This window comes from Oncorhynchus masou, chromosome 24 (assembly GCF_036934945.1).
Source record: "Oncorhynchus masou masou isolate Uvic2021 chromosome 24, UVic_Omas_1.1, whole genome shotgun sequence".
Taxonomy (NCBI): domain Eukaryota; kingdom Metazoa; phylum Chordata; class Actinopteri; order Salmoniformes; family Salmonidae; genus Oncorhynchus; species Oncorhynchus masou.
The window spans coordinates 46,094,509-46,120,556 of NC_088235.1; the positions used below are offsets into that span (position 1 = coordinate 46,094,509).

The 26,048-nt window shown below is 40.8% G+C and overlaps 1 protein-coding gene across 1 annotated transcript in view; it reads right to left on the reverse strand.

The window, feature by feature from the left end:
* Positions 1–447: 447 nt before the first annotated feature.
* The window catches only part of LOC135512262 (inactive phospholipase D5-like), a 99,958-nt gene continuing 74,357 nt past the window's right edge, over positions 448–26,048 (reverse strand). Inside the window, exons 3-10 of the mRNA XM_064934106.1 lie at positions 12,008–12,200; positions 8,345–8,453; positions 7,107–7,231; positions 6,030–6,227; positions 4,959–5,095; positions 4,621–4,786; positions 4,314–4,404; positions 448–4,114 (exon numbers count right to left, since the gene is read on the reverse strand). Of these exons, the coding sequence (XP_064790178.1) occupies positions 3,840–4,114; positions 4,314–4,404; positions 4,621–4,786; positions 4,959–5,095; positions 6,030–6,227; positions 7,107–7,231; positions 8,345–8,453; positions 12,008–12,200 (1,294 nt within the window). The 3' untranslated portion in view covers positions 448–3,839. The remainder of the gene's footprint in view (positions 4,115–4,313; positions 4,405–4,620; positions 4,787–4,958; positions 5,096–6,029; positions 6,228–7,106; positions 7,232–8,344; positions 8,454–12,007; positions 12,201–26,048) is intronic.

Genomic DNA, 26,048 nt, shown 5'->3' on the forward strand with positions numbered 1-26,048 from the left:
CATGCATCCACTTATATTAGTATATTTGTAACAACCTAAACGTTTCGAAACTTCTGTTCGATCAAATAACCCTCACTCAGCAAATTAGCAATACAAATTTTAGTTGACCAAATCCGGCACTCTCTCATAGACCTCCGTGCCCACTTGTTCTGTGTAGGCAGATTTTGACGGAAGTGGAGCCTCTCACTTTGCCTCTTCCTCTCTGGTGGTAATCAGTCTGCTAATTACAAGGCTACTGAGCTCCCACTATGCCTGAATAGGGTGATTGAGTCAGTATACTTAGCCTAGTTTCAGGATTGAGAGCCCTCACCATCCCCACTCTTGAGATAGGGTTAATTAGTTCATAGGTTAAACCCCCACAGTTTAAATCACAAGTAATCTGAAATGGATAGTCACTGAGGTTGGACTGGACAGTGACATGTACAGGCTCTGAATAAAACCACAATACAATGTCAGAACATTTTTTATTAAGAGTACAAATTAAAAGTATCAATTAGATACAGGCATCAACAAGGTTATACAATAAATATACATTCCCTTTGTATTTTGAAATTCTATCATTTTAAAAGAAGGCTCTGTCTATTGTACTATACAGTTCATAAAGGCAGGGCATACAAGGAGTGAGTATGCCAAAATAGATGCAAAACAGAGATAGCATAATGTACACTGATTGGACAAAATATTATGAACACTTACTCTTTCCATGACAGACTGACCAGGTTAATACAGGTGAAAGCTATGATCCCTTATTGATTTCACTTGTTAAATCCACTTCAATTGGTGTAGATGAAGGGGAGGATACAGGTTAAAGAAGGATTTTTAAACCTTGAGACAATTGAGACAGGGATTGTGTATGTGTGCCATTCAGAGGCTGAATGGGCAAGTTAAAATATTTAAGTGCCTTTGAATGGGGTATGGTAGTAGGTGCCAGGCTCACCGGTTTGTGTCGAGAACTGCTACGCTGCTGGTAACAGTTTCCCGTGTGTATCAAGAATGGTCCACCACCCAAAGGACATCCAGCCAACTTGACATAACTATGGGAAGCATTGGAGTCAACATGGCCCAGCATCCCTGTGGAACGCTTCATGGGGCCGAGGTGTGCAACTCAATATTAGGAAGGAGTTCTTAATATTTTGTACACTCAATGTATAATAAATTGGTGGGACATATTGTCCTCCAGAGGGCAGTAATTGTACTGTAATAGACAGTAGTCAAATTAACATCTTCAATGTTGTGATGTGATGCAATGTGCTTTGGAATGAACCATGTGGTCACCTTGACCACAGTGGTATCCTTCCAATTAACATTTTAATATTACAATCATACCTTTAATGAACAGATTTACCAGTCAGTAGTAGCCTATGACATGTTGGCCTACTGTGGATTTACCAATCTAATGTAACATCTTGAGAAAACAACACAGGAGACAATTCTAATCAAATGTAGGATGTCTAATCCACAATTGATTATTTCAGACATCTTTTGTGCCTGTTTGCAGGTAAGAGAAATAACCTTTCCTCAAACTAACTCTAGGTGGCAACAGTTAGTCAGGGGCAGTTTATCGATTGTATCTGGGACTCACCCCAAATTTGGTTTGCGAGAGATCTGTTCTTAATGGGTTCGATGTATAGGTTAGTAAATGTAAGTCGCTTTGGATAAGAGCGTCTGTTAAATGAAAAAATATGTCAATGTTAATCCCAGCGTTGCTACATCAAGAGTAATACAGTGACTGAAGATTTGTCAGCAATACGTTTTAAAAAAGTGACAAAGAGCACCCCAAACAGTCAATATTGAGGTACTCTTTAAACAATATTCAAAATAGCCCACTCTGGACTGTTGCACCAAAAGAAGTCAGATGCCTGTAACTCCCTCTTTTTGATAAGAGGACATAGTTAAAGGGTAAATTGTTGTACATATATTTACTCTCAGATTAAACTATTTTAAGAACATTGTCTGGCACAAGTGCAGTATACATCGTAGATGTTTCTTAATGCTACATTTATGTTCTGGTTAAAACTGACAAAATATTTTCAGGAAGTGCATTGTTATTTTTTCAGTCTACTATTAATATTTTTTCCTGTATCAGAATTAGGTACAGATATAAAAGAACCCCAATGAAAACAGAATATGTGCAAAGAGAACCGTCTGTAACCATAGAGAAAGTGTTCTCCCATTATATTACTGTAAAAAGACAATGAAAATACAGATATAAGACATTACAATTAATATAAGTATAATGCCCATCAACCACCACAGATAGGCTATTACATACAGAATGTATTCATTGGCGTGACATAATCATAAAAAGATGTTAACAACTCCTGTAGTTGATCATCTTTTATGATCAGGTGCAAAGCTTGTACCATGCGGGTGATGAGATTCTGTGGTTATTTTCTCTGTCAGTGTTAAGTTAAGCAATGCATGCGGTCTTATTTCAAAACATGTCCTTCGGGGAAACTGGAAATGGTGTCTAGATGTCTTTAAAAATTCATGATATTGATCTTACTGACTGAAATCTCCTCCAACAACTGTTTTTTCAATATCTGGTAAATAAGTCAACATCTGCTTTCAAAGAGAGCTACAGTTGTACCACTGGTTAGACACCTTTATCCAGCTGAGTTATACCAGAAAGAAACCCAATTATCCATGAAGAACTTGGGAATCAATTACCAATATTCCATTAGGTAAAATCATTATCTCGTCTTGTAACTTGACCAAATGAATACCTTAGACCTTAAAATGGCAGCTCAGCACCTTCCAATAATAACAATAATAATAATGTTAGTGTGCTATCGACCTCTGTTGCTGTTTCTCTGTTTATCATATGACAGCATATGACCAGTGCTATGGTAGCATATCCATTTACAAACTAAGTAAAGCCCAGGGAAGTTTTGTTTCTGTAGTGGTGGTTTTCAATACTTTCCAATATAATCAAGAAAGCAAGACACCTTTTTACAGAAATTTTACAGAAAAATTCACTAATAGATCAATTTCTTGATCATGTTAAAACACCACAAGAGGCCTAAAGTTCTATTAAAAGTTGAATACATATCTATTTCTACCCTTTTGAGTGTTTCCAACAAAGACAATATACAGAATAGAATATGCAACATTTTTTTCCATCTTAAAATTGTATCATAATCCTGGAAATTTAATTAAGATTCCGAGATCAACCCCTGGCATGGTGATATTAAACATAATCAAGTATACAGTCTAGTTGAGACCAAAACAGGATTTTAGATGCAATACCAAAATAGATTGATGCCAATGGGGCATAATTGTCTGTACTCTGCAACAATAAACACCCGAAAGATGTCAGTAGCTTATGAGTCAGATGAGATCAAGACATGCAGTTGTCTGTTATTTTCCCATTTGCTTCATTTGATCAGCTGTTGTCCAACTGACAAATGGCACCTGTTCATTTGGTTGAGGCTGGAGGAATTCTGCACTTTAAAAATGAATATTGAAGACACAAGGTAAACATCCTTGGAGTATAGATTTGTATAGGATATACTGTATCTCCACACTACTGTCCATGCTGCTCCAACCGTGTTTTGGTCAGAGAGGGTTTTAAAGGCTGTGATAAATTATGACATTATTGGTAAAATGGATTAAACAATTAACTATATTTAGGTTTGGCAATCAATAGAAAATATATTTATTTCATCAGTTCCCTGCCCATGTCTTAGAGGATGAAAGAGGATGAAATAAACAGAAGATGAGATAGAAAACAAATATTACCTAAAAACAAGTTGTAAATTGTATCCGATTTCAGCATTCAAACAGTTATTTTTCTCTTAAAGCATAAAAGTCTTGTAACACACCACATGTCTTTGGAGTCAGCAGGAGCCATTGGGACTCTCCTGACTCCTGCTGCTTTCTGTTGGTTGAGTGATTTTGAGATGTGCCAGTTGGTTGAGCTGGTGCTTGTTGCAGACTGGGATCTTGTTAGCCTGCAGGCTCATGGTGTGGCGTGAATACCAGTCCCGCTGGAACGCAGCCCTCACCTGTTCCACCAACGTTGAGTTCCTCTCCTTCAGCCCCTCTGCCTGACTGATCACCATGCCTGCTCCAGCGTTGAACATAAACTCATTCCCCACCCAGTCAAAGTTCCCTATGGGACAACAGACACCCGCCAAAGCATTAATCAGAAATATAGATTAAAAAGTACTAGCCAAAGAGTCAGCCCACCTCACAAGCAAACTAATCAACCCACCAACCAGAGACAGGCCAATAATTGAATAAACAAATCAATCATTCGTTCATTCGAAAAATACATATTAGTCATCTGAAACTCATGGAAGTAAACTCGCCTATGTACACAGCACTGTCTGTCACTATGAATCTGTTATGGTTGATTCCCTGTAGCGTGCCATCTCTCTGCTCCCTGGTGCTGAAGAACTTCTGCACAAAACACACAGAAGGGCTGGCTTAGCAGTAGTGATGAATATGATTTACACAATATACAGCACATAATGTTTGCAGGTACAGTAGAGATTATAATATAGGTATGACGTGCCTGAAAACAAAGGCATGATGAGTGATGTTATACAGTTTGTATCCAGTTAATGAGGATGTAGGTGTGTGGTGTCCAATAATGTATTGTAGGTGCACACTCACAGCCTCCAGTGAACAGTTAGGGAGCTCCATACACAAGGTCTTCAGGGACCACACAAAGTTAAAGGTCAGGGGGTGTGTCTGCTCCCAGCAGCTTACTAACAGACGCACTTTGATGTTTCTCAGGATCAAGGCCTCCCGAAGCATCCCATCTATACTTGACCAGTATCTGTCCAGGTAACAAAGAGTTACAAACACTTGTCTGTTTGGTAATGACTGGTAATTATACACACAGTTACACCGTTTTATCCTATCAGTTATCATTGTGTTGTATAAATGGGCATGTGATACAATGCTAACAATAAGATTATCAGGTGCTGTCAGTATTAAAGTTTGCTCACCTGTGAGAATCTCTGTTAGTGAGAGGCAGGTAGTCTGTAATGGATATATAGATGAACTTCTTGGCCTTTTGGATCACATAGGATATGGCGTCGAGGTCTCTGGTCCTGTCTTTAGGGCAGAAGACATCTGGAGAGCTCTGCCACAAGATGATAACAGACACTTAAAATCAGTGGAGAGTAAAGAACTGAGGTCCTCATGTCAATGCCAGGGCTATATACTGTAGATGCAATCAATCATTGTCATTGTCTTCATCATCATCACCACACCTCTTGGAGCATATCTTTGTCACAGCCTCTCTCAGAGTAAAATTATGATTTCTAAAGAGGTCATCAGTATTCGAACAGCAGCGTTACCTTCTCTCTACTGGTATCTCCCTAGAACTGATCCTGTCTCTATGTTATTTATTTCTTGATATGTCTCACCCCACTCTCTGTGTGTAAGCAAAATGTGGGTGTGTGTGATGAGAACAATGACCGATCACGGTTCACATGGATTGTTATCAATAGCGCCAATGATTGACGTGTCCTCTGCATTTCAGAAATGTTAATCGACATGAAGGGATGGGCAAGCCTGATTTATAGCGAGCCAACCACATGTTTTCTGTTAGAAGCAATGCCATCTTTCATCCAATCAGCATACATAAAACATGAACTGATTAGTCATAGCGAGCTGTATAAGAAATTGCTTTCAACAGTCACCTCTCTTGAAAGTTATTACAACTGTGGGAGGACGTTGAAAATATTTACATCATATCAGGACTAATAAAAAGGTTGGAGCCAAGAAAAGTCTTTGCTAGGCAAATAGTACCCATAAATATTGGCAATTTCTTATTGCTAGCAAGAAAAAACCCACAGAATTCCTCATCTCAGAACGGTATTAATTAATTGAATATAAAGATGAGCTTGTCTCTCAGAATGATAAAAAAAACATTGATACATTAGTAACGGCATGAGTTTTCCCCTGACTATGTAACCAGACATGGAAAAACTCAAGGCCCTTGTTATAAGGCCACATCGTAAGGACAAACTCCTGGCCTTAAGTATAAAGCCATGGGTGAGAATGTCACTCACAGAGAGAAAGACCTCAGCCTTGGTGTTGTTGAAGAGAAGTGGGAGGTTTTCATCTTTGTTCCACAGGGCACTCAGCCTCTTGGACCAGATGGACGGTACAAAGTCCTTATACTGCAGCTGCCAGTAGAGGTTGAATACCCTGTGCAGGTCTAGTGCCAGACAACTACAGTTGTAGATGATGATCCCCAGTTCTTTCATCTAAGAGACAACAAAGCAACACAGATGTTGTAAGATGTTAGCACGTGCCCCCAGGAGCTTCACCCACACCCAACTTGACCCTTTCTCCACCCATCTCCTCTTCTTCTCCCTTCCCCCTTTACTTCCATTCCCACTCTGTCTTCTCCTTCCATCTTCTACTCCCCACACTTCAATTTACCCTTCTCCCTTGTTCTTGTCTCCCCTCCACAGCTCAGTGCTTCTAGCCCCTTCAGCCCTGACCCCTCCCATCCTCTCCTACCCTCTTCTGGCCCTGGACAAGGCAAATAGTCCTCCAGGCACTTCCAATCACCAGGTCTCTCCTATCCCCTCTCACAACTGGGTTTTTCAAGTGATGCCCTTTTCAAGCAAGGGTTTATTTCAGAGAAGTGCTAAAGATAGACAGGCTAGGTACAGTGAATGGGGTCACACTTTAATGAACCGTTGTACTTTTCCAGCTTTGAGCAGCACATGAAAGAATGTCCACATTTCCTTTTTGTCCCTACTCAATTAATTCAGTTTCCTGCCAACTATAAGGTTGCATTTGTGTCCTATTCGGTATGCTTGTGCAACCTGAGCCAATTAATGTATGCTGTTCTCCTAGGGTAAATAGCAGTGTTTGAATAAATATTTATTGCTGAGTCATGGGACAAATCACCAGAGAAGATGGCTGTACACAGTGGCCTCAACATACCTGTCAAATATCAGAACTAACAATCAAACAGTGTACACAATTGGTTGGTAAAAGGGTTTACGTAATCAAGGGTTGGAACATAGTCAAGATGAGGTGTACTCATAGGTGGTCTCATTGAATTGGGTAAAAATGTTACAGAAATATACAGGTACACTAGGTGAAATAATGTAGAGAATATACTAAGATACCGTGGACAGTGATCGCCAGTCCATGGTGGCACTGCCGATGTAGATGTGCTTCCTGTCCACCACCCAGAAAGAAGAGTGCAGGAAGCCTTTGGTCAGGGCAGTCATGTTAATGTAGTGCACCTCACCTACACAGGTGGGATAAGACACAGAAAATGACGGAGATAGAAATCTCAACATTTGATGTATGTTAGTATTGTGTGTAAGATGGGAGCCATGCTGTAACATCCCTCCTCGAGGTAAGTGGCAAGACTATATGAATGCGCTGCAATAAAAGTAATTTCCACTATCAATAGTAATGATATACACATTATTTTCTATAAAAAGTGGCAATATACAGTACAAGTTAAAAGTTTGGACACACCTACTGATTCAAGGGTTTTTCTTTATTTGGACTATTTTCTACATTGTAGAATAATAGTGAAGACATCAAAACTATGAAATAACACATTTGAGTCATGTAGTAACCAAAAAAGTGTAAAACAAATCAAAATATATTTGATATTCTTCAAAATAGCCACTCTTTGCCTTGATAACAGCTTTGCACAGTCTTGTGATTCCCTCAACCAGCTTCACATGGAATGCTTTTCCAACAGTCTTGAAGGAGTTCCCACATATACTGAGCACGTGTTGAATGCTTTTCCTTCATTCTGCGGTCAAACTCATCCAAAACCATCTCAATTGAGTTGAGGTCGGGTGATTGTGGAGGCCAGGTCATCTGATGCAGCACTCCATCACTCTCCTTCTTGGTCGAAAAGCCTTTACACAGCCTGGAGCATTTATTTGGGCTGCACTTTCTGAGGTTGGTAACTCTAATGAACTTATCCTCTGCAGCAGAGGTAACTCTGGGTCATCCTTTCCTGTGGCGGGCCTCATGAGAGCAAGTTTCATCATCAGCGCTTGATGGTTTTTGGGACTGCACTTGAAGAAACTTTAAAAGTTCTTGACATTTTTCAGATTGACTGACCTTAATGTCTTAAAGTAATGATGGACTGTCGTTTTTATTTGCTTATTTGAGCTGTTCTTGCCATAATATGGACTTGGTCTCTTACCAAATAGGGCTATCGTCGGTATACTACCCCTACCTTGTCACAACACAACTGATTGGCTCAAAGAATTAAGAAAATAGTCAAAAAGAAAAATCCTGGAATGAGTTGGTTTGTCCAAACTTTTGACTGGTACTGTATATGGAAAGTAAATGTAGCTGTAACTCTGTTGATGTGGGTTACAACATGACTCACTCAGACGAGAGAGGCTCTTGAGCTCTACAGAGTCGATCATTCCACTAGCTATCTTCAAATTGATTCCCTTCTTCTTCAGCCCCTGCAGTCTTTGCAGCAAAGCCTGACCCTGTAAGCAAGAACACAATCAATAGCATCACCGTAGGTCATCACATTCCGGTGTGCACTGGATGTGTTTTATAAGGGATGTTTAGAAAATTCCTAACATGGTGGGAAAATTACATACGGGCAGTGTCCAATTCTCCGAATCGTCATTCATGGATACACCACTACACATGAGTATACACATTCAGAGATACGCCCCTACACATGAGTATACACATTCAGGGATACGCCCCTACACATGAGTATACACATTCAGGGATACGCCCCTACACATGAGTATACACATTCAGGGATACGCCCCTACACATGAGTATACACATTCAGGGATACGCCCCTACACATGAGTATACACATTCAGGGATACGCCCCTACACATGAGTATACACATTCAGGGATACGCCCCTACACATGAGTATACACATTCAGGGATACGCCCCTACACATGAGTATACACATTCAGGGATACGCCCCTACACATGAGTATACACATTCAGGGATACGCCCCTACACATGAGTATACACATTCAGGGATACGCCCCTACACATGAGTATACACATTCAGGGATACGCCCCTACACATGAGTATACACATTCAGGGATACGCCCCTACACATGAGTATACACATTCAGGGATACGCCCCTACACATGAGTATACACATTCAGGGATACGCCCCTACACATGAGTATACACATTCAGGGATACGCCCCTACACATGAGTATACACATTCAGGGATACGCCCCTACACATGAGTATACACATTCAGGGATACGCCCCTACACATGAGTATACACATTCAGGGATACGCCCCTACACATGAGTATACACATTCAGGGATACGCCCCTACACATGAGTATACACATTCAGGGATACGCCCCTACACATGAGTATACACATTCAGGGATACGCCCCTACACATGAGTATACACATTCAGGGATACGCCCCTACACATGAGTATACACATTCAGGGATACGCCCCTACACATGAGTATACACATTCAGGGATACGCCCCTACACATGAGTATACACATTCAGGGATACGCCCCTACACATGAGTATACACATTCAGGGATACGCCCCTACACATGAGTATACACATTCAGGGATACGCCCCTACACATGAGTATACACATTCAGGGATACGCCCCTACACATGAGTATACACATTCAGGGATATGCCCCTACACATGAGTATACACATTCAGGGATATACCCCTACACATGAGTATACACATTCAGGTAGCATAAAGCATAGCCATGCTCTGAAATAACATGTTACACTTTCCGGTCCCCTGTCCATTTTTAAACTGGGGTTTCATTTCAGTGGAGCACAGGAAACAATTGCTGCAGGCTAAAGCGATTTGTTTTGCATAGCCTGGAGGCACCTTTTCGGGTCAAACTGCCAAGGCGAGCAATTTAAAAAAAAATGTAAAGTGTTGTTTCATGAGCTAAAATTAAAGATCCCAGAAATGTTCTGTACGCACATAAAGCTTATTTCTCTACAATTTTGTGCACAAATTTGTTAACATCCCGGTTCGTGAGCATTTCTCCTTTGCCCAGATAATCCATTCACCTGACAGGTGTGGCATATCAAGAAGCTGATTAAAATGCATGATCATTACACAGGTTAACCGTGTGCTGGGGACAATAAAAGGCCACTCTAAAATGTAGTTTCGTCGCACATCACAATACCACAGGGAGCATGCAATTGACATGCTGACTGCAGGAATGTCCAGCAGAGCTGTTGACAGAGAATTGAATGTTCATTTCTCTACCATGAACTGCCTCCAAAGTCATTTCAGAGAATTTGGCAGTAAGTCCAACCGTCCTCACAACTGCAGACCACATGTAACTACGCCAGCACAGGACCTCCATATCCGGCTTCTACACTTGCGGGATTGTCTGAGACCAGGCACCCGGACAGCTGATGAAACTGTGGGTTTGCACAACTGAAGAATTTCAGCACAAACGGTCAGAAACTGCCTCAGGGAAGCTCATGTGCGTGCCCATCGTCCTCACCAGAATCTTGACTTGACTGCAGTTCGGAGTCGTAACCGACTTCAGTGGGCAAATGCACTGGGCTTAAAGTAACTGCCCAGTGTTTCCAGATTTCTATGAAATAGGGCCTCTACTTATTTACAATTATGAGCAATTTTTTTTCAAATATTTTTAATTAAGCATGATAAAAATCAGCTTTTCTGTGTTGGAATGGTGCTGCGTTCCCCAAACAACAGAATGGTGTGGGCGTATACCGGTCATTATAAATATTCACACGTGTACACTGCTGATTGACCAGCTCATCCCCCTCTAGACTGCTGATTGGCCAGTTCATCCCCCTCAGGAGGATGACATCATACAACTAGCATTTTTGAAACGGTCTGTTTGAGATAAAAGATTGAGGTGCGGATATTTTTTTGTTTTTTCTCTCCAATGTATGCATTGACCACAAATACAAGTATAGGATGAGTCAACAACATTATTTGGGTATTAGTTAACAGAATATGAAGGTTTTAAAGGGAGATTTTCACTGGCTTATCATAGAAAGCAAGTCAAAGCAGGTGGAATAACGGGAAATATGTAATTTGTATTCTCGGTCAACAGTTATGAGCATCTGGTTTTGCTGACAAGAAAAAGACTATTAGTAAAACTGCAACGTAAAGTAAGCATTATGGCTCGGTGTGATAACCCACGTACCAGTGAATGGCAAGACAATTGACAATTAGACTATAGTTGCTATATTTTAATGTGAAAATATGATTTTTTTCAGGTTTAATAGAGATGAATTACATACATCTTTATGTGCACTAACTAATATCATATGCAAATAAAATGTGGTTCAACACATTAACTAGATCTCTAACTAAATACAAATATAATAGATAAATATAATACCCACTGCTAGTAGCCATGTATTCATCCTGACGCCCATGCTCAGTTGGGCATCAGTCCAAAACGATCGTTCAAAACAATATTGTGACGAAACATGCAACCCATGAACAGCAGCAGACCCCAGAGAGGGCACAGGCACAGGGGCAGGGCAGACACTTTCATTACAGGATTCATGTTTGACCAAATCATGGTTTTAGATGGCCCAAAAATATGATTTTTTTTTTAGTGAAATTACAATGTAGAATGTGCTCTTTCTACATTTATAGGCACCCTTTCCGTTTTCTACGGTCCATGATCTTGGCTGTCTAACTGATGACGGGGTCGAAGTGGGTATTTTTGCTGGTAACTCGTTTGACTTTGAATGTGCGTTTGCGTGACCTCAGCCAACTGTTCAGCCAAAGGCTCATTATAGATTAGGATAACAGAGAAATTGTGCAAAAATCCTTATTTTTTTACTCAACAGGCCCATGTGCTGCCATGTCCCATTTTTCATTGTTTTATTTTTATACTGTTTATATGAACATATTTATTTTCAATTTTGACCAGCTTACCCAAGAAAAACATGGTCCGGACATCTGGCACTTGCCAGAATTGCCAGATGTCCAATCCACCACTGCTAATGCCTCACTTGGCCTGGGGGGCTACCTGGTTGGTTGTTGTGCTTACCTGCCTAGAAGATGGTAGGAAGCTTGATTTATTGTCAGAGGAGTTCAGGTTCCATTGTGGTGACACAATCTCCACAGAACGACCAGCCACGGCCAGGTCCAGTAGGCTATGCAGCCCGGCAGAAAGGGTAAGGTGGGCCGTACTATTCTCAGAGAAGGTGACGTCTTCTGGAATATTCTCCACAAGCACTACCCTGTGATTGTAAAAGAGTGAAAATCATCCCATGTAATAAAAACAAATGACTTTTTCAGGTTTGTAATGAAAAAGACCTGAAAGCCAGAGAAGTTTCATTAAATAAGCCCCCAAAATGTTCTAACAGATTAATTTACAGCACATTGATGTGTAGTTTGAGTCTTCAAGAGCCAATTATGTCCATCTGTATTAGCCACAGAATCACCTGTAACTTGTGCAGCTGCCTTGGGATGTTGTAAAATTAGGTCATATTCATTGACTTTCACCTATGATTACCTCCTGCACTGTTTTAGATTGAGAACACCATCCGTCTGGGCATTATCACCGAGATAGATTTTAGGGGTGAATAGAAGAGTGGCTGAACTGCCTTCTAACAAGAACACAATGGCTGAGCTCATAATGAAATTTAATACATTTTCAAGGGCATCATTCTCCCCATATGCTTTCAAGTAAAATGAATTTTAGTATCATAAATGTAATGGAAATGAGACAATGGCAAAAAGATTTCTATACCCAGCCAGCGAAGTCCAAAGACCAATAGTCAGTCATCAAGCCTGGGTTGAAATAGTACTTGTTTTCTTTGAAATACTTCAAGCAGTAGATTCAGTTTGCTTGGATGGGCAGGGTTTGCAGTTTTGGCATTATTCCATTAGTTCCATTGCACCAGTCAAGCTCAATTAATTACAGTTAAAGTATTGTAAAGAATTTGAACCCAGGTCATAGTTTTTTCTTTACACCACCGATACAGTTCAGAAACACTTTATGTACTTGTTTCTATTGTGTCTCCAGTAATTTATCCAGGCCTTAGTGAAAAAGGAAACCTGACAAACACGCAACACAGTCCTAACCGACACCAAAGTATCTATTTTAATATGCATTGGCAGCACAATGCACGTCAAACTGTGTGCTATGCCACAAAAACATCATAACTAATTGCTCATAGCGAATTTAACACAATCTTCCAAGAATGTGCCACATTTTCCAAGAAAGTTCAGTCCAGGTATCTTGCCATTTGGGTAACAGAGAATTGTTCCCTGCTGTCCTTAATGTTTAAAACCCCATTCTAGCCCGGCAGGTAAACATATTGGATTTAATGTGTCAGGCTGAGTACTTTAGACACACTGCATGCTATATCAAGCCTGAATGGCTCCTGCGTTATCTTGCCAGGTCATTGATTCATACCGATCCAATGCTGAGCACGCATTCTTCATGCTGGGAATTGGTTCAATATTGGAGGGAAACACAATAAATCATATAAAGCAGCGAATGGTGAACACAGACAACAATTCATTTCCTGGCCCAGGTTGATTCAGCAAGCCGATGGAATATTGTCAGTGCTGCAAAACCAAACTGACAGGTGATGAGACAGAAACATTAACTTACTGACTAACCACTTTATTCAGGTCACGATGTTGGAGAAAGATGAGGAATATGGTAAAATAAGGATAAGCTGTTCAAATGTTCCATAATGAAAGCACTACATATCCCAAAGAGCATGGCAGTCAAATAAATGTATGTGAAATGAACTTGGATTGATTTAGGTCAGGATCAACAAAGTATTGTAGATTATTCTACTCGCTTTCAATCTCTAAAACATGTATTGCCAAATGCAATAACATGCAATAAACAAACACTGAAAATAGCATGCATTATCACTCCATGCATTATCACTCCATGCATTATTTACCATTAGAATTAGAAATACGAAAGGGGCACCACACCAAATAGGACAGATAGCTCATAATAATCATCTCATAATGAAAAAAGCAGGGAAATGGAAAACCAGGTAAGGGTAACACGTAATCTTAATAAAAACAATTAACACAACCCATTTCCCTCAGAAAATCATGCATGGGGATTCAATATGCCTGTAGACAGCAAGCAGGTTTGTGTAAAATGAGAATAAGAAGAACATTTGTTTCTGCACTAAGGCAGTCCATTGATTTATTCACAGTAAGTGCAAATTACCCCACACTCATGTGAAATCCCAATGTGCAGCCATGTGTGTTATTTGGACTGCAGGTGGAGGATCCATAATTCACTTACAGTGCATCCGGAAAGTATTCAGACCCATTGACTTTTTCCACATTTTATGTTACAGCCTTATTCTAAAATGGAGACCCCATACTGACAAACAAAAACTGCTTTTTTTAGAAATGGTTGCAAAATCATAAAAAATAAAACTTAAAAACTACATTTACATAAGTATTCAGACCCTTTACTCAGTACTTTGAAGCACCTTTGGCAGTGATTACAGCCTTGAGTCTTCTTAGGTATGACGCTACATGTTTGGCACACCTGTATTTGTTGAGTTGCTGCCACCACCATGCTTCATCGTAGGGATAGTGCCAGGTTTCCAGACATGACGCTTGGCATTCAGGCCAAAGAGTTCAATCTTGGTTTCATCAGACCAGAGAATCTTGTTTCTCATGGTCAGAGTCCTTTAGGTTCCTTTTGGCAAACAGAAAGTGGGCTGTCATGTGCCTTTTACTGAGGAGTTGCTTCCATCTGGCCACTCTAACATAAAGGCCTGATTGGTGGAGTGCTGCAGAGATGGTTGTCCTTCTGGAAGGCTCTCCCATCTCCACATTGGAACTCTGTCAGAGTGTCCATCGGGTTCTTGGTCACCTCCTTGAGCAAGGCCCTTCTGCCCCGATTGCTCAGTTTGGCTGGGCGGCCAGCTCTAGGAAGAGTCTTGGTGGTGCCAAACTGCTTCCATTTAAGAATAATAGAGGCCACTGTGTTCTTGGGGACCTTCAATGCTGCAGAAAGTTTCCGGTACCCTTTCCCAGATCTGTGCCTCGACACAATCCTGTCTCGGAACACTACGGATAATTCCTTCGACCTCATGGCTTGGGTTTTTGCTCTGATATGCACTGTCAACTGTGGGACCTTAGACAGGCATGTGCCTTGCCAAATCATGTCCAATCAATTGAAGTTACCACAGATGGACTCCAATGAAGTTGTAGAAACATCAAGGATGAACAATGGAAACAGGATGCACCTAAGCTCAATTTAGAGTCTCATCGCAAAGTGTCTGAATACTTTGGTAAATAATGTCTAAAAAACATTTTGCTGGAGCAGACTGCCATGTGAAATGGTAGAAGCTATTTTGATAGCAACATCCAAGGCTCTGTGAATGTTACCCATTTACAGTGCCTTCAGAAAGTATTCATAACGCTTGACTTATAGCACATTGTGTTACAGTGTAAAATCAAAATGGATTAAATTGATTTTCTCACCCATTTACAGACAATACCTCATAATGACAGAGTGAAAGCATGTTTTTAGAAATACAGAAATCTCATTTACGTAAGTATTCACATTGTAAATGAGTGAATACATCTTATGATCACCTTTGGCTGTTACAGGTTTAAGTCTTTCTGGGAAAGTCACTAAGATTTTCCCAGAACATTATTTAAAAAATTCTTCAAGCTCTGACAAATTGGTTGTTGATCATTGCTAGACAGCCATTTTCATGTCTTCCCATAGATTTTCAATCTCATTTAAGTCAACACTATAACTAGGCCACACAGGGACATTCAATGTCATCTTGGTAAGCAACTCGTGTATATTTGACCTTGTGTTTTAGGTCAATGTCCTGCTGAAAGGTGAATTTGTCTCCCTGTGTTTATTGGAAAGCAGCAAATAAGGTTGTCCTCTAGGATTTTGCCTGTGCTTAGCTCCATTCCATTTCTTTTTATCCTAAACAATCCCTAGTTCTTGCCGATGACAAGCATACCCATAACATGATGCAGCCACCACCATGCTTGAAATTATGAAGAATGGTATTCAGTAATGTGTTAGATTTACCCCAAACATAACACTTTGATTTCAGGACAATGTTAATTTCTTTGCCACATTTTTTACAGTTTTTCCTTTAGTGCCTTATTGTAAACAGGATGCATGTTTTGGAATATTTGTATTATGTACAGGCTTCCTTCTTTTCACTGTCATTTAGGTTAGTATTGTGGAGTAACTACAATGTTGATCCATCCTCAGTTCCCTCTTACCACTGCAATTAAACTCTGGCCTCATGGTGAAATCCCTGAGTGGTTTCCTTCCTCTCCGGCAACTGAGTTAGGAAGGACACCTGTACCTTTGTAGTTGTAGTGACTGGGTGTATTGGGTGTATTGACACCATCCAAAGTGTAATTAATAACTTCACCATGCTCAAGGGAATATTCAATGTCTGCTTTCTTATTTTTTACCCATCCACCAATAAGTGCTCTTTGCGAGGCATTGGAAAACATCCCTGGTCTTTGTAGTTGAATCTGTGTTTGAAATTCACTGCTCAACTGAGTGACCTTACAGATAACTATGTGTAGGGTACAGAGATTAGTCATTCAAAAATCATGTTAAACATTATTATTGCACACAGTGTGAGTCTATACAATATATTGTACTTTTTAAGCACATGTTTACTCCTGAACTTATACTTGATATAACAAAGGGGTTGACTATTTATTGACTCAAAAATGAAAAGCTGAAATGTCTTAATACATTTCAAAATAAAAATAAACAGAATTACACTTTGACATTATGGGGTATTGTGTTTAGGCCAGTTACACACAATTGAATCCATTTTTAATTCAGGCTTTAACACAACAAAATGTGGAAAAAGTCAAGGGCTTTGAATAATTTCTGAAGGAACTGCATGATGAATGACTAGATATGCCAATGTTATAAAAGTCATAAAAAAACATTATGCATTATTGTAAAGCAATAAGTGTCTGATATATTGCTGAGAAATAACTCAAATACAGGGGATAAATATTTGGTGATAAATTCCCCAAATAAAAAGTAAGAATTTCACAGCCTGGGCCTGACCCTGGGGTTTCGTTGAGTTATAATACTGCTGTGGCTTAGACAATTCATTCATTCACACTCCAGATGCTGGCAGAACTTTGAGACTGTCTGGTTACTGTATAGTACATGACCAAGGTAGTGTGTCTTGGATGCTACCGACTGAAGGTGTGCCAGAAAAAAAATTAACAGATCATTAATTTATAGGGCACTGGGTGCATAAACCGACTGTCTATGAGACCGATTGCACTGGTACTCAGTAGCCAAAAATACAAGTTTGACAAACTGTGCTCATGCCCCTTGATTCATTATCCACTATATGACTTGAAAATAATATTTTTGTGGGGACTTACATGTATAATGTCATGTATGAAGTATATAAACATAGTGTAAGGTCCGTGATAAGAATGTTTACCAGGGACACTGAGACTTCAGCGTTAGACTCAATGTTTAATGTTGGAGTGCTACACAATTTATACATGACAAGATCCCATGTGGCTCAGTTGGTAGAGCATGCCGCTTGCAACGCCAGGGTTGTGGGTTTGATTCCCACAGGGGAGCAGTATGCACTCCCCCAAAAAATAAATACTGGAAGTCACTCTGGATAAGAGTCTGCTAAATGATGTAAATGTTTTAAAAACTAGGCAAGAGTGTGGTCCCTTCTTCCATGGAAGAATTACCCATGAACTTTTGCTCCTCTTCCAAGAGCCAGAATAACATTTCAAAATAAGATTCCCACACATTATGCTGTCACAATAAAGGTCCCACAGTACTCTTACCATAGGAAAAGAAACATTCATGTTTCAGGACAGCAATGTAGAAAAATGTAAATTTGTGAACAATGTAGCTTCATTTCTGTAGTCACGTTACAACAGAGAACATAAGTGCTTGCTTTGTCTTTCAGTATATTTGTGTTACGAATCCCTTTTGGCCCAACAGTCTAGGGGGGATGGTAATGAGACCCGTAACATAAAACTCATGCAAATTATAATTGTGACAAAGTAAAAGTGAGAACAAAATAACCAGGACAACTGAAATCTACCGTCAAACTCAAGGTTTATTTGAAAAACACACGGTAATGGGGGGAGCAGGAAAAGGGGCTGAGCTGGACCCAAGGAAAGAAACAATAAGTATAAAAAAAAAAAACTAAGCTAGACTAGCCTACTTTAACAACAGCTAACTAACCAAAAATATAGTGGGTGGTCCGCCCAGTTCTAACTAGTGTATTTAACAAAGTCTACCTACGGGTAGTGTATGCCCATGGGCGACTTGTCTTGGTTTCCCCTTTTCCCACCAGCAATCAAACACCATAACCAAAACAATACTCACAGGTGATGACAAAGTGCTATGGAGGTGCTCAAACAAGAGAGGTTAATACACAACGAGAGAGTGAACCACAGAGACCTACAGACATAGCATTTACAGAGAGATTGAGCTCTCAAGCAAACAACTGACAGGGTTTTTAAACCAAGGGAAAGGAACTGTGATTGGGTAGGAAACAGGAGGAGGTGTGTCTTCTGATTGATGATTGATTGTTGACTGATTGGGGAGTGATGATTTTCACCTGTGAGGGGAGAAGGAGAGAAAACACACACACAGGATACTGGTATCCGTAACAATTTGTATTTGTGTACTTCACACCAAAGTCTCTGAAATTGTCAGACAATGTAACCAGCCTGTGCCCCGGTAATATGGACTGCCCAAAGTCCAGTGGGGGACAGCATGACTGTTTGGATCTGCACAGTAGCATTTGACATTGTTCGCTTTTTCATTGTTTGGCCACAGGACAAGCAGTTGAAGATCAGCTGTCATCTCCAGCTACAGTTTGTTTACCTGTACCTTTGTCTCTATAAAGTGTGTGTGCATGGCGTGTACACGATGGTGTTGGAGAGTGGTGTTTCGAAGTTTGCTCTCCTCTGTGACTTTGCCTGTCATATGTGCTGCAGCTGGGGAAACGCCCGCCATGGCTGTCGTACGGGCTAGGTGATGGCGGTCGTCTTTTCGGGTAGAACTTGTCGACTGGGTAAACCTCTTGGTGGCGATGGCTGTAGCTTCTAGTGGAGGCTGCTGAGGGGAGAACGACTCGTAAGAATGGCTGGAGCATAGCGAATGGAATGGCATCAAACTATGTATTTGATGTATTTGATACCATTCCACCTATTCCGCTCCAGCCATTACCACGAGCCCGTCCTCCCCAATTAAGGTGCAACCAACCTCCTGTGGTGGCACGTCCCACAGCGATCAGCCCTGGCACGCTCACACAGGGGAGTTGTCCTGTATGAGGCAGATCTAGAGGGGTGCTCAAGGGAATGAACATTAGTGTTTCTATTTAAGTTGGTGTGTGTCAGAAAGGCTACTTCTGACTGAAGTTTGTCTACTACATGGGTGAGTGCATCAAGTTGGTAAGTTACTTTTCACTACTGCTGACCATGATTACTTAAAGTTTAGATAGCTGGCTACACTAACTTACTAGGGGTGTGCATCTTTCCCTTTCAAGACGATGCAATATGTAATATTCTCTCAGAAACAGTGCAATGGGTTTGATTGGTTCTCTCAAATGTAAAAAAAAAAAAACCTCAGTGGTTGAGTTAGGCACGAGATAACCGTTAGACCCGAGGACATTTCTGCGCATGAGCTTAGCTAGCCAAATAGCGATTTCTATCGGAGAAGCAGTTTCTGCCTACTTCATACTGTCTTTGCCTAAGCTAACTAACCAGCTAACAAGCTAGTAGAGCTGGCTAGCTAGCATAAATACCTTGTGAAGAGCTGAAGAAAAATCCCAATTGAAATTGTACTATATATATATATATATATATATATATATATATTTTTTTTTTTTTAATTATACCGGTCCCAAGTTGTTTTAGGTAGTCAGTCTGACCAATGTTAAAAGTATTGAGTGCAGGCCTCCCGGGTGATGCAGTGGTCTAAGGCACTGCATTTCAGTAGTTGAGGCATCACTGCAGACCCAGGTTCAATCCAGGGCTGTGTCGCAGCCAGCGTTGTCCGGGTTAGGGGAGGGTTTGGCCGGCCGGGATGTCCTTGTCCCATTGTGCTCTAACAACTCCTGTGGAGGGCTGGGTGCAAGCATACGGTCGCCAGTTGTATGTGTTTCCTCCTATACATTGGCGGGGCTGGCTTCTGGGTTAAGCGAGCAGTGTGGCTTGGCAGGGTTGTGTTTTGGAGAATGGATGGCTCTCAACCTTTGCCTCTTCTGAGTCCATAAGGGAGTTGAAGCGATGGGACAAGACTAACTACCAATTGGAAAAAGCATTGAGTGCATAAAGCATTGTCCATAGTACTCATGGCAATACTCACTGAGCTAGATAGCTATTTAATTAAAATCCACACTCCAGCATGGAGTTCGTAAGCTCTCATTCTTCTTGAATGAATCACCAGCTACCACTAATCTGTAAGGCCGATGACAATGTAAACTAGGGACACTGCGACTTTAGCCTGGCTGACGTGACTCAGGTGACTCACAGGGAGAACTGCGAGTTGTGATACACTGGTCTGGAAAGGAGGCTGTTTGTTAATGCAATATTCCCTTAGAAATTGTGCAATGGGTTTGATTGGTTCTCTCAAATGTAGAAAAAAATCCTCAGGGGTAGAGTTCTCTCCTTGTTTGGATTTGAAAATCCAACCATTGTATGGAAGGGGGCAGTAGTCTGGGGCTGTGTACTGTAGCTGTGTGTGTGGGTGTTTGAGTGAGAAAAACACAGGAGGGCCAACCAGCACAGACCCCTTAATTATCTATGCATTATGCTGACAACATCGAAGAGCCATTCCAGACTTTCAAAGTGAGGTGTTAGCCAGACTACTGCGACTTCGGTGTTAGACTTGATGTTTAATGTCAGAGTACTACACAACTTATACGGGACAAAATTATAACATGAGCAAGAGCATGGCTTCTTTCACTCCAAACTCAAGTATTCGTTATCCATGTACAATGTTCCCTCAAATATTTTAGGGCACTGTGCAAATGCCAGGTCAGCTGAGCGCAAACTTGAACATTGTGAAAATTCGGTGGAACTTCTGGTGCACATTTACTGTGAAAACTGAAGCTGTACATGATTTAAGTTACAGTTATATCAGTGGCTGAGTAGGCTACTGTGGCTATTTGATCCTAATGTAGGCCTATCAGAGTGGCTTACCACCAAAAACAATGGAGAAAATACATCTCATAAGATTTTAACATGGAAATAGCTTTTTCTATCATTCAGCCTACAGTAGTAGCCAATGTGTGGTGTTCAATGTAGATCTACATTCAATTAAACTTTTGGAAAAAACATGCAAGACTTGACATGAACCTGTTTATCCACTTGTCCTTCAGACAAGGAGGTGACTAAACATGTGTTGTTTGATACAAGAAACCACTTTACAAAATACCATGTATTATTATTACCATCAGTGGTGGAAAAGGTACTCAATTGTCATACTTGAGTATAAGTAAAGATACCTTAATAGAAAATGACTCAAGTAAAAGTGAAAGTCACCCAGTAAAATACTACTTGAGTAAAAGTAAAACAATATTTGGTTTTAAATATACTTAAATGGAATTTCTAAAATGTACTTAAGAAAAAGTATAAACCAGTTCTAATTCCTTATATTAAGCAAAGCAGATGGAACCAATTTTTTTTACGGATAGCAAGGGGCACACTCAGACATAATTTACAAACAAAGCATTTGTGTTTAGTGAGTCCTCCAGATCAGAGGCAGTAGAGACGACTAGGGAAGTTTTCTTGATAAGTGTGTGAATTGGACCATTTTCCTGTCAAAATGTAAAGAGTACTTTTGGGTGTCAGGGAAAATGTATGGGGTAAAAATTACATTATTTTCTTTAGGAATGTAGCAAAGTAAAAATATAAATAGTAAAGTTCAGATACCCCCAAAAACGACTTAAGTAGCACATTGAAGTATTTTTACTTAATTACTTTACACCACTGCACACCTTTACTACAGAGAATCAAACAACTTGTGTTACCCTCTGCCTATTGGCTACTTAGCTTATTCAAGACCGTCTCAAAATACAACACTGCCCATTTAAGAAAAAAAAGCTCTTTACCTGACTTGCTTTTCAAATATGTCTAGAAATACACACGTTTTGTGCTCTTGTAACAAGCAACCACTCCCCCATTGATGACTAGAAATTAGCTATAACTGGGCTAATAACTCACCTACTAGAAAATAATATGAAAAAATGTGCTCATGTGGCTACATGCAGCTCTCGCTTTGATCTCAAAACTAGTGCATCTACTCGCAGCCACTCATGTCATAAACATAGTCCAGTTCAAAGTTAATGGCACAGATCCATATATGGCAAGGGTCTATTTGCATATACTGTAGGTCTACTGCAGCTCTGATTGGTTATGCCACACCGGTCTGTGTAGAGTATGGGCCTGAGTCTTGCCTGTCAGTGCAATTGAATCCTACTCCAATACACTCTGCCTACAATAAAATCTCGCGCATAGTTAGTTTTGCATACTAAATCTAGCATAATTTGTTTTGTTTCGGGATGTTGCATTGAAAGTGACTAATATTGTGTTGATTCGATCACAACTCCCACAGTATAGGGAAACATTGATAGTGTTTTAACTAAAGGGGAAAACTAGAAAGTTGAGTAAAGTTCAACTGTACTTCGCAGCGCGGGTTGATGTGTCTTCTGCGCGGCAGTCCTGGGGAGCTATGCACCCACGCAGCTTATAGGGAACATTGCCCATGAACCTTTGCTCCTCTCCCAACAGCCAGAATAACATTTTTAAATAAGATTCAAACACATTATGTTATCACAATAAAGGTCCCACAACAGTATAGTATTCCAACTGCAGTATCAGGGGCAGTGGATTTCATAGAGATATTCTCATCAAAGGTCTTCCAGTAAAATAATACCAGTGTAAGGATTTTCTAGATCCATCACCATCCGGAAACTACAGTATTTGGTTTCAAGCCTGCCACTACACGGCCTTGGATCAATATGTACCTCGTCAACCAACATTCAATACCAGCAATTAGACATATAGAGGAATGCACAATAGGATCACATCTTAGTGGCTATCTATAATGTTGTCATCAAAGAAATATTTAGATGAACCTAAAGTGGTAAGGAAGAATATCATCATTATAATGCATTAGTTGATGTTAGGCATGAATGGTTTGATATGGTTTGACCTTGTATTGCAGTGTGCACAGTTTGACAATTGGGTATAGGTTGACTGTAACGGTTCTCGTCTGGTGAAGGAGAGTCGGACCAAAATGCAGCGTGGTATCTTTGATACATGTTTAATGACGAAGAACGAACGAACAATACAAAACAACAAACGGACCGTGAAAACCTATACAGCCTATCTGGTGACAACAAACACAGAGACAGGAACAATCACCCACGAAACACTCAGATTATGGCTGCCTAAATATGGTTCCCAATCAGAGACAACGATAATCACCTGCCTCTGATTGAGAACCGCCTCAGGCAGCCATAGACTATGCTAGACACCCCCAAGACAAAAACACGCCACAATAAACCCATGTCACACCCCGGCCTGACCAAATAAATACAGACAAACACAATATATTTCGACCAGGGCGTGACATTGACAGTTAGACATTACTCATTCAAGCCATATTTTCTGGTATCGGGAAATAAAAGAGCTTAAACAGTATATGTCTGAAAAGTATGGAAAGTACATCAGCACATGCAAAAGTAACTCTTACAAGAGAAAATGATCAAGAGAGATGCTATCAGCCCTCATACTGCTTACAGTACATTACGTTCACTAAGCTCTACCATGGCATAGCTACATTTAATCTTTAAGAGAACCCCAATCATTCTAAACATCATGCCATTCACAATCCCAGGCAATTGATGCTAAGACTGGAGCCAATGGGATCAGGCAATGCAAGACATCCTAAATTAGCCCAAGTTGACAGCATGGAGATGTAGCCAAGATCAACAGTGGCTCCAAATACTGACAGCTTGCAAAGAGTCATAAGGACGAAAGCAACACTACAGTGTGTTGATCATTCTGAGCTTCTCTCTGACACACTGCAGCCTGAGCCGTGAAAATGTCTGACGCAGCACAGTAGTTTATGCTTTCTGATCTGCACACAAGATTTTCATTTGATAAAATATTCTGTTATTGTGGCTGATGTAAACATGGCCTTTGATCCCTGCCTCACAAAGGTCTGTGAGGCCTGTTGGCCTATGAGACATAAAATATTACATATGCCGGATTCTGAGATAGAAGTCATTGATTTTATCTACACCTGACTGACTTAGCGGACTAAGCTAGGTCCACTCTAACTGAATGAGCACGGTGGATTCTCCTATTCCTCAAACAATCAAATCCATGGCTCAAGATAAATGATTCCTCATACAATGCTTTCAGATGTGCCCTGTCATCGATGCAGTCCAATAGAATGCCATCTCGTTTCAGAAGTGCGTATTTGCTTACCAAGCATGATTCTTCCCACTCTAAAGAGTATCCTGATTAAAGGAAATCTGCATAACAGAAACAAACACTGTGGTGTAGGGATTTAGGCACACTGCGAAGACGCATCAGCGCAGGAGGAGCATTTCTATTTGACTAAGTGGTGAGAAATGACTGTACCCACCCTGGCCCTTTGATGATGCCAGGACAATAAATGTATATTTTTGGTGATGTGTGAACAAATGCCTCTCTCTCTTGTCTCAAAGTCCCAGGGGCCCCACAGAGTAACAAAAATCAATTTCAACTTTAGAAGTTGGAATTACATTTTCTACCCTCATTGAGGAGAGAGATGTCGGACAGATTGCTCTTGAGGGTGCAGATAAATGTCTGGAGAGGGAGAGAGATTCTGGTAACAAGCAACCTGAGCCAGTGCACACAGGCAGATGATTTACTAATGGAACAGAGAGTAGAGTCCAATTGAGTAATAACCAACCATGTGCCTGCCTGCCTGCCTCAAATGAATCTGCAGAGGAAGACATGGCTACATGCACCATGAAATTGGAGGATTCATTCCCTATACTCTTTTGTCTGGCTGAAATACACACAAGCCTGATTGCTGGTATCATGTTGATGGGCTAGCAATGGAATGCATTCAAATGGAACAGTGTACACTACATGACAAAAGGTATGTGGAAACCTGCTCGTCGAACATCTCATTCCAAATCATGGTCATTACTTTGGAGCTGGTCCCCCCTTTGTTGCTATAACAGCCTCTAAGCTTCTGGGAAGGCTTTCCACTAAATGTTGGAACATTGCTGCGGGGACTTGCTTCCATTCAGCCACAAGAACATTAATGAGGTTTGGCGCTAATTTTGAGCGATTAGGCCTGGCACACAGTCGGCGTTCCAATTGATCCCAAAGGTGTTCAATGGAGTTGAGGTCAGGGCTCTCTGCAGACCAGTCAAGTTCTTCCACACCGATCTTGACAAACCATTTCTGTATGGACCTCGCTTTGTGCACAGGGGCATTGTCCAGCTGAATCAAAGATTTCTCTTCACTGGAACTAAGTGGCCTAGCCTGAACAATGAAAAACAGCCCCATACCATTATTCCTCTTCCTCCAAACTTTAAAGTTAGCACTATGCATTGGGGCAGGAAGTGTTCTCCTGGCATCTGTCAAATCCAGATTTGTCCAACGGACTGCCAGATGGTGAAGTGTGATTAATCACTCAAGAGAACGCGTTTCCACTGCTTCAGAGTCCAATGGCGGCGAGCTTTAAACCACTCCAGCCGACGCTTGGCATTGCGCATAGTGATCTTAGGCTTGTGTGTGGCTGCTCGGCCATGGAAACCCATTTCATGAAACTGCCAAAGAACAGTTCTTGTGTTGACTTTGCTTTCAGAGGCAGTTTGGAACTCGATAGTAAGTCTTGGAACTGAGGACAGATGATTTTTACATGCTACGCGCTTCAGCCCTCGGCGGTCCCGTTGTGTGAGCTTGTGTGGGCTACCACTTCACGGCTGAGCCGTTGTTACTTCTAGACGTTTCCAATTCACCATTGCAGCACTTCCAGTTGACTGGGGCAGCTTTAGCAGGGCAGAAATTTGACCAAATGA